The sequence below is a fragment of the Geospiza fortis genome, unplaced genomic scaffold (assembly GCF_000277835.1).
Source record: "Geospiza fortis unplaced genomic scaffold, GeoFor_1.0 scaffold200, whole genome shotgun sequence".
In the NCBI taxonomy this organism is placed as follows: domain Eukaryota; kingdom Metazoa; phylum Chordata; class Aves; order Passeriformes; family Thraupidae; genus Geospiza; species Geospiza fortis.
Window position 1 is genome coordinate 1,756,523 of NW_005054353.1, and position 8,235 is coordinate 1,764,757.

At 39.7% G+C, this 8,235-nt stretch overlaps 1 protein-coding gene across 1 annotated transcript; it reads right to left on the bottom strand.

The window, feature by feature from the left end:
* Positions 1-1,550: 1,550 nt before the first annotated feature.
* On the bottom strand, positions 1,551-5,602 carry ZNF706 (zinc finger protein 706). Its single transcript, XM_005423459.2, has 3 exons — positions 5,466-5,602; positions 4,158-4,265; positions 1,551-3,543 (listed from the first exon to the last, which is right to left on the bottom strand). Exons 1-2 carry the CDS (start codon positions 5,598-5,600, stop codon positions 4,170-4,172), a joined length of 231 nt encoding a protein of 76 aa, XP_005423516.1. The 5' UTR covers positions 5,601-5,602; the 3' UTR covers positions 1,551-3,543; positions 4,158-4,169.
* Between the last annotated feature and the right edge of the window lie 2,633 nt (positions 5,603-8,235).

The following is an 8,235-nucleotide window of genomic DNA, read 5'->3' on the forward strand; positions in this document are numbered from 1 at the left end:
AATGTATTAAAAGATTCAAAAATAATTTTAAAAACATACAGAAAAATACCAGACAGCACTTGACGCCCTCCCACTGTCTGGACTAGAGCAAAATCACACACTGAATAGCAGCGCAAAGTGAGATCTGGAGCTGAATTCAAAGTCCACTCCAAAACCTGTAAGGTTCCAAACAGGAAATCAAAGGCCCCCAAATTACACACAGCAGAAAGTGGCTGGGTAGACAGAAACACAAACTGACCTTTACTTTGCTTATGGCTCCTACAGGATTAACCAAATTTACTTGTCAGACCCTCGAATATCCCACTTCTAGCAAAGCCCAGTAATTCCCAACTTTTCTTCTGTGAAAATGGGAAAGCCTATCAGTACCTGATGACAAAAGACATTCCACCTATTAGCTCTTCTTATCAAGATGGGAACCAGTATAGTTTATAGAAATGCCACAAATTCCTTCATTGCTATGTGGTTTGCAAACAGCCTGTGGTCACTAGCTTTACTTACTTGACCAGAAGTGTTTTCAGCAAATAACCACAGGGGATGGTGTCCAGGGATGTTTCAAGAGCACTGCACAAACTGCTTCCCTAAGGCTACATGGCAACTGTCTTCAACTTCTATCTTGGATTTTTCACACAGCTTTTTGACAGTAAGAAACTAGAAGCCCTGAGATAGGTTAAAGCAGAGGCACAGAAATAAGCCTGAGTAACAAAAATTGCAAAACTGTTCTTGATTACTCAGTAGTCCCCATGATGATGGCCTCATCACAACCATACCTGCTAACTTTTTACTCTCTGAGATTTTTTTCAGAATATTTTAAGCCTAATTTAAAATGCAATTTCAGATGCTGCTTGAAGAGATTCCCAGAAGATGAAGGCTTCTGAAAATCCAAAACACCTCTTTAAGTTGCTCCACAAGTATCCATGACAGCTTATGTCCACACTGACACAGTAAGAGCCCTTCACCTGAATGCTGACCCTGCACAGAAATTAATCTTTCTCAAGGGAATACAGGAAACATTCCATGTCTATTTTTCTTTCTTACACAGTTAGATAGCTTCAAGTTACATGGCTGTCACAGCCAGGAAATTAATTTTCTAGGTGCAGCAAAAGCAGGCAGGAAATATGACATTTTATGGTTTACAGTTTTAATTCTCTTTAATCAGACACATTACAATGCACAACTGTGTCTTTAGCCAGGTACTAGGGTGCGCTGTCATTCAGATCAGGAAGAGATGATGGAGAACTAGTCCTTCCTCTGATCTTTAGGTACAATGAGTATTGCAGATACTCTGACTGAGGGCTATTGCCACGTTTAGTACAGACTTTATAACAATTCAGTCACAGCTTTCATTTACTTCTATAATTAAGATGACAGTTATTGCAGCTGGGGATCTTACTGAACTGAGGATCATCCTTGGTTTCCAACATGTAAACCCCATCATTTCAGAGGGCATTTTCAACTTGAGCATCATAGGAGTTTTGAAAATACAATTCTAACAGAAGGTAAACATCCCACTAGTGATGCAGCTTTCCAGCTCCAGTGCCCATGAACAGAGATTGTTTATGAAACAAGTCTTTTATTTAATGCTACACAATCTGAACTGAAGGAATAGAACATTTACTTCACCTCAGGCCCAAGCTTTAGGGATGCATCCCCAAACATTTTGCAGAGTAAAACCAGATTCTCAAATACCAATCAGTGCAAGAAACATCTTTTCCATTTCTACTCAGCGGATTTTAGACAAACTACAGCATTAGAACATTGAAGTACCTCTCCCCCATACAGCACATAGGTTGAAAGAAGATTTCTTGCCTTGTGGAGCCAGTTTGTCAGGATGTATGTTTTGATAACATTAAAGAAAAATAAATGAATTGTTACATTCTGATGTCAGGTGTACAAGTGCAGTAGTGGATTACGCTGAGGAGAATAACATTATCTATAAAAGTTAAGTGGTATACAGGTTTTCCCAGAGTGACTATAATACAGAGAAACTTTATGCCAAAGTAAGTATTTACAGAGATACTGTCACAGCAAAGAGGACAGGAAGCTAGTCTCACAGAAGTAGTTCAATAAAGAGAAAATGAGTGGACAAAGACAAAGGTTTTGACTTTATATAATAAAATACCAAGTGCATTCTTTTAAGTGAATGAGTCTTTGAGACTATGGTCCTAGATTTTAGGAAGCCATTTGAAGGTCAGATGTATAGTCCTGCTGCATAGCAAGGGTTACTTGGACTGCTGGAATTTTTATCTCCATTATAAACTCCGCACATCACAGCAATTCTGGTACTGCTTCTAACTGCAGAGTCAAAACTAAAGCTCTTAAGCCCCCTCCAAAATGCCTAAGATGAGATTTTGTATAGTAGACCTTCCAGCACAATTCAGATGTTTCTCCACTACTTTTGTGCTGTACATCTGGGATTAGAACACAGCCCAGAACACTTTAGTGGTAATTATGTTTATCTGCTCAAATGGTCTTGGCCAGAGTTATTATCCAGCTTTTTCTTGTCATTGCAACTTTAATCACATCCGATTTCTTTAAGTAGCCATATTATTTTAGTTACTTTGGCTCTTTTCCAACAGGCTTATTTTAAGCTGGTTGTGAAGGAAGGTTATTAATGGCTGGCTATTTTACATATTTCTTCAAGAGAGAAATAACCAGACACATTTGAGGGGGAACATGTGTGGTTGACTGCTCAAAATATCACAAAAAATATTTTAAAATCCAGTTTTCAACTAAGAGCAGAGTTGCTTTAACCTGTTATTTGGCAAGCACTTTTCAATCCTGCCACCTCTCAAGCTTCCTCTGCCATCTACCTAAATAGAAAGGATAACAAGCATAACCAGAGTTCCTCCAGTGCATGACTTCAAGGAACATGATCCCTCACAGTAAAGGAATCCCATTTGAAATGGCTTGCAGTACTTAAGACTCCAGTACACAGGACAAAACGTAGAAGGAAGTCTCATGATTCTCATGCAGCTGCTCAGGGGTGTGCTGCACCTTGAGCCATCAGCTTGACCACTAGTGGCTAGGCTCAAGCAGGCAGCACATTGGACAGTAAATCTGAGCAGCTTCTCTCTCCACTTTAAGATTAATTTACTGTAATGTACATTACTTGCAGTGGAATGATACTGCTCATGTTTTGGCAGGATGGGGAAAATTCCACTTTTGTATTTTTTATTATTTTATAAGGCAGATAATGCAGAAAGGTGAAACAGAATTTCTACAAGGAGTTAATCTGTGATATTGTAAAATCAAAGTACTACTTTATTAAGTGAGTTATTTTACACAATATGAACATCAATATAATTACAATTGTAAAAAATTTTTTATAACAAGTATGGACTGATTTTTTAGGATTTCCAAATAGGGCACAACTGTACATTTACACAGAATTGTCTTTGCATGAAGCCCAAGAGGGAACAGCATAAAAATATGAATGTTTCTGTAGCCCCTTCATTTTTGCTGATCAACAGTTTTAGAAAAGCAGCTGCAGGTTTGTTATGTAAGGTCTGACAGTAGAAGAGTCAATAGGTGTCATGACTTCACCTATAAAAAACAAGAACAACTCGGTTAAGCTGAACCACTACACAATGCTGCTTATCTCTGATGAATGAAATACCATACTACTGCTTTTTACCTTATTTCAGCCTTTTATTATAACCACTTTCAGTTACAGCCTAACAACTGCCTACTGGGAAATCTCTTCTACAGTCAACACAGAAATTCAGATTTTTCTGCATTCACTTGCATAGCTTCAAGAACAAAAAGGCTCAATTGTTGGAAATATACTAAACAACTGTTTACATTACATGTTTTATAGTAACAGACCAATTGTAGTTATGTATTTTGTTCACAGCTAAACTAACATTTCAACGCAAGAACTAAATAATGAAGTATTCCTAAGACTGACCATTTGAAATAACATTAATCCCTTTTAAAACAACCTCCAGGCACAGTGAAATGCCACAGCCATTTCACCCATGTAAGAACTAGCTTGCTTCTTTCTTCTCTTTTTAACAGTTCAGGGGTATAACTATAACCTACAGTAGTTTTCATATTAAAAGAATTGAAGCAAGTTTAAAGTCACAGTTGTTGGTGGTAAAAAAAACAATTTGTAATACATCTTTCTCAGACAATCAATTAAAAATTAAGGTAATGACCTGTAGACAACTTTATGCCTGAACATCAGCCAATTCTGGAGGAAGTGGAGTCTTAGGATGCTTGCTTTCAAAGTGCTGTTTGAAGGTCTTGGGATCCGGCATTTGAGTCTGATTAAAGAGAGACATTAAACTTTATGCACAGTACAAGAGTTAAATAACACTACAAAACCTAATCCCCGCTATGTTTTATTTTCTTTCCCCAGAAGCCAACTCCCTCCTTGATGACACTGCTGTAGTGACAGAAGCACCACTAATTTAGCTGCAGGGTAAGATGAAGTATTTAACTGCCTATTTTCAGCGGTGCTTTTAAGCACTACTATCACACTTGCTTTGGCATGGTCATCAATGGTGTTATTCTGGCTAGGAATATTCTGGTTATTCTATCTTCCTCCACATCTTGCTCTTCACAGGCTGGTCTGGTGGAAAACCTCCCTCCTCATAATTTTCTTTTTCAATGCCTTAAAGATAAACATTTATCCTTTACAGAATCAAATCTTTATGAAAGCCATTTCTTTAGTTTACCAATAGGCCAAGAACTTATATGGCATGAACTGAGTCTCTACTTGGCACAAGCTATCTCAGACAGTTGCAGACATTGACTGCCCAAAGTGATTGATACTACAGCCTGATTTCACAACAAGAGGAGCTGGTTACAAGTACTTAAGTAAGCAACCCTCAATTTGGAATCCTATTTAAGATATCTGAAGTGGCAGATGTATTCTGAGACTGACTATTGAAGTGAAAATGGCAAGTTCATCCTTCAGCTCCAAAAGAAGCATTTAGGAAAATCAGCCAGAAGGAAAAGAATAATCTGATTAGTACTCAAATTTCTTTTTTCTTGTCAAATAAGTTGTTCTAGCAAAAGTTACTGTGTATCAAGCTTACATTAAAGCTTTTGGCACCACTGCTTCTCCTTTCTACAGCAACATCTACAACCACTGATTCCAAGACAGGCCAATTCCATCACAAAGAAAATATGTTTCCACATAGAGACTAAACAAGAATTGACTGCACACGTTTTACATGTTCTATCTCATACTAAGAGCATATGCAGACCACTGTAATACAAAAAGCAAAATAACCACCCAAACCAGACCTGAACACAACCTCTCAGATTTTCTATCTCAATTACCAGTACAGCTGAGTAATCTGTAAGCAAGTCACAGAACAGATGCAAACTCTTCTTACACCAACAAGCTAGACAACCATTTAAGCATTTTAGTTTCCACTATAAAATCTAAAAATCCTGTTCTAGGCAGGAAGACAGACCTCTTCCTACAAGGCTATTTTGACTTCAGTTCCTCTTACCCTACAGACAGTGCAGGTATATATCAAGGCAGCCTTGGCTGCAGCCTTCTGATCATGTCCTTGTTTCTTTTTTTGCTCAGCTTGCTTTTTGGCATTTTTCTGCTGCGACTGAATCTTCTGCTGTCCACGAGCCATATCTACAAACAAAAAGAAGACATTTAGTCTACAAACATGAGAAACTGCTGCTGCTATCTGACCGAGGAGCTGTAACCATGAGCACAATGCAGTCATCTGCTCTGTCCACAAGGCCTACAACTCCCATAACTCAAACATAACAGACATCTGTTCGAGCTCTTTGCTATGTAAAGCCTGTGGGTTCAGTATCATTCTTAAAATAAACACCAGAATTATTTATGCCATTCTAAGGTGTCTTCCTCTACTAAGATTCAAGCTCTACTTTTGAAAAGTGTTTTCAATAGTCAGAATAATGAAAAGTTTCCTTTACGGTTAATAGAAACTTATTCTTTTTTTCAAAGGGTACTGAAAAATTCAAGGGTTTTGTTGTTTGTGGTTTATTAAGACTCAACCTTTACCTCTGGAACCTGAAACAAGTTTCAAGAAAGGCAAATCAAAGTATTACCCAAGATGTGTTATTGTCTTCTGTTTTAGGTGCTTGTGAGCTGCTTTGAAGTTGGGAACTCCAAGAACAATAGGTCATTCCTCTTTATTGAAGGTGGTTTTACAAGTGGCTATTGTATTTTTATTTTCAGCCACATTTATGTGCATACAATTTCTTGGGAAAAAAAAAAAAAGACTGAGCCCATCAGAAGCCATTACTGTATCTAACACAGGAGCACAAAGGAAGTAAATGCTACTGCCATATGCCATTACAAGGTCCACCAGAAGACAAAATGAGACAAAGTGTCACAATCCAGAGAGCATCAAGACATCACATTCCACAGCAGCACACTCCACCTGCACACAACCACCAGGACACCCAATTCAGTCTTTACCCCACCCCCAGAGCAGACACCAGACAGGATTTGGGCACACCAAGAGAACAGGATTCAGCGTGTGGTTATATAACCCAGCAGCCCAATTTCTGCTATTGTGTCTCTCCCAGTCCCTCACACCCAACGCACGATTCATCTGTGCAGCTGTCTCAGAAGCACAGTCCTGCCCAAGCACAGGACAGCTAGCCAAGCCCATTGTTCTCAGGACAAGCAGTAAAGTCCTGTGTTCCCAGGAGGGCAGCAGCTGCTTGGTCACTGCCCCTCTGGGTGACCTGGGCACTTGTCCCAGGTCTGGTACCTGTGGGACAGACACACTCATGGCTACACCACGCCCATCACACAATCCCTCCCATCAGGACAGGTGGCCCCCCAGTGTGAGAGAAAACCCTACTCAAACAGCGACTGACCTTTAGGAAATATGTATGGAAAGCCCTTAAAAACCACTACAAAAATTAAGTTTCTATGAAACATCAATAACATGTGAAAATTCACTAGTATTGTGGGAATTTTTGTACATGTGCCTAACATGTGAGCAAAACAATGGCTCTGAGACCCAGAACAGCTCTTGTGGATTGAGAGACACCTCCGAGGCTGCAGCCAGGCTCTTTCATGGCATCAAACACCACCATGTAACCCTCTGCAGAAGTATTAGACTACATCTTCAGCGTTCCCTCCTCTTCCCCCACCAGTTTCTCTAAAAGAGAATTCAGAAATTCATACAGCAAATAAAATTGAACACAACACAAATTCCATTAACGAGCAGATAGAAATACATGTGGTGTCCAACAGTTTCCATAAGGTACAACAGTCAATGTCAGTAAGAATAAAAGTGCCAGTCTATGTTCCACTGGATGCTACAACTACTTCAGAACACCCCAGCCAGGGCCTCTTGCTGTTTATATACAGCATGGCTCAATCAGAACACTGGATTTCCCACTTAAAATTTAAAAAAGAAGATATATTGCCAATAGCTTTGCATACACAAGAAAGAACAGTAGGCTTTATTTCACTTCTATTTTATCAGCATTACAGCAATCGTCCAGGATTCAGACGGTTCCTGACAGAAAATACTCAGATGTAACAAAAAAATTCTTTTCACAAAATGTTTGCATATTACTTTGTATTTTAGTGCTTTGATAAGTACTACATTACAACAGCCAACCACACTGAGCTTTCATGTACTTGGCAACTGCTGGTTTTAGTTAAGTCACAGACAAGAACACACGACTACAAACATTTGCTCAAAATTATCAACCACCACACAAAGTCCAAAACCAAAAATCCGAGAGTTTAAATACTGCAAGTTACATTAATGCAGTTGAAACAGAGAAAAGTAAGGTTTAGACGACTATTATTCTAAGAAAGTGACAAAACGAATAACCCTAAAGCTCCTTTGAAAGAATGATGAGTTCATCTATAAAGCCAAACCACTAATTTCAATTGCACAACGCAGGTAAGTGTTGTTTTCCCTATCAGGCACGCCCTCAGAGTCCAGCAGACCAGCCTGCTGTCTCCAAATAAAGAACGCGCGAGCACGTAGGAAACGGAACACACGGAAAAAATCTGCTGCCAGATCGTAACAGGATTTTTTGCTGCCAAATCATAACAGCAGCAGCAGCACGGGCCCCGCCGGGAAGCGAGGCTGAAACCCGCAGCACAGTCATACCTCACACGGGGTCATTTCCTTGTAAGTCACCAGAATCCGAGCGGAGTTTCAAGTCCTAAAGCTGAACACCGACAGCTGTTTGCGCTGTCACTGCCAGAGGCACACAGCAGCTCGGGCACCGCGGCCTCCCCGGCCGGGAGCGAGAGCTCGG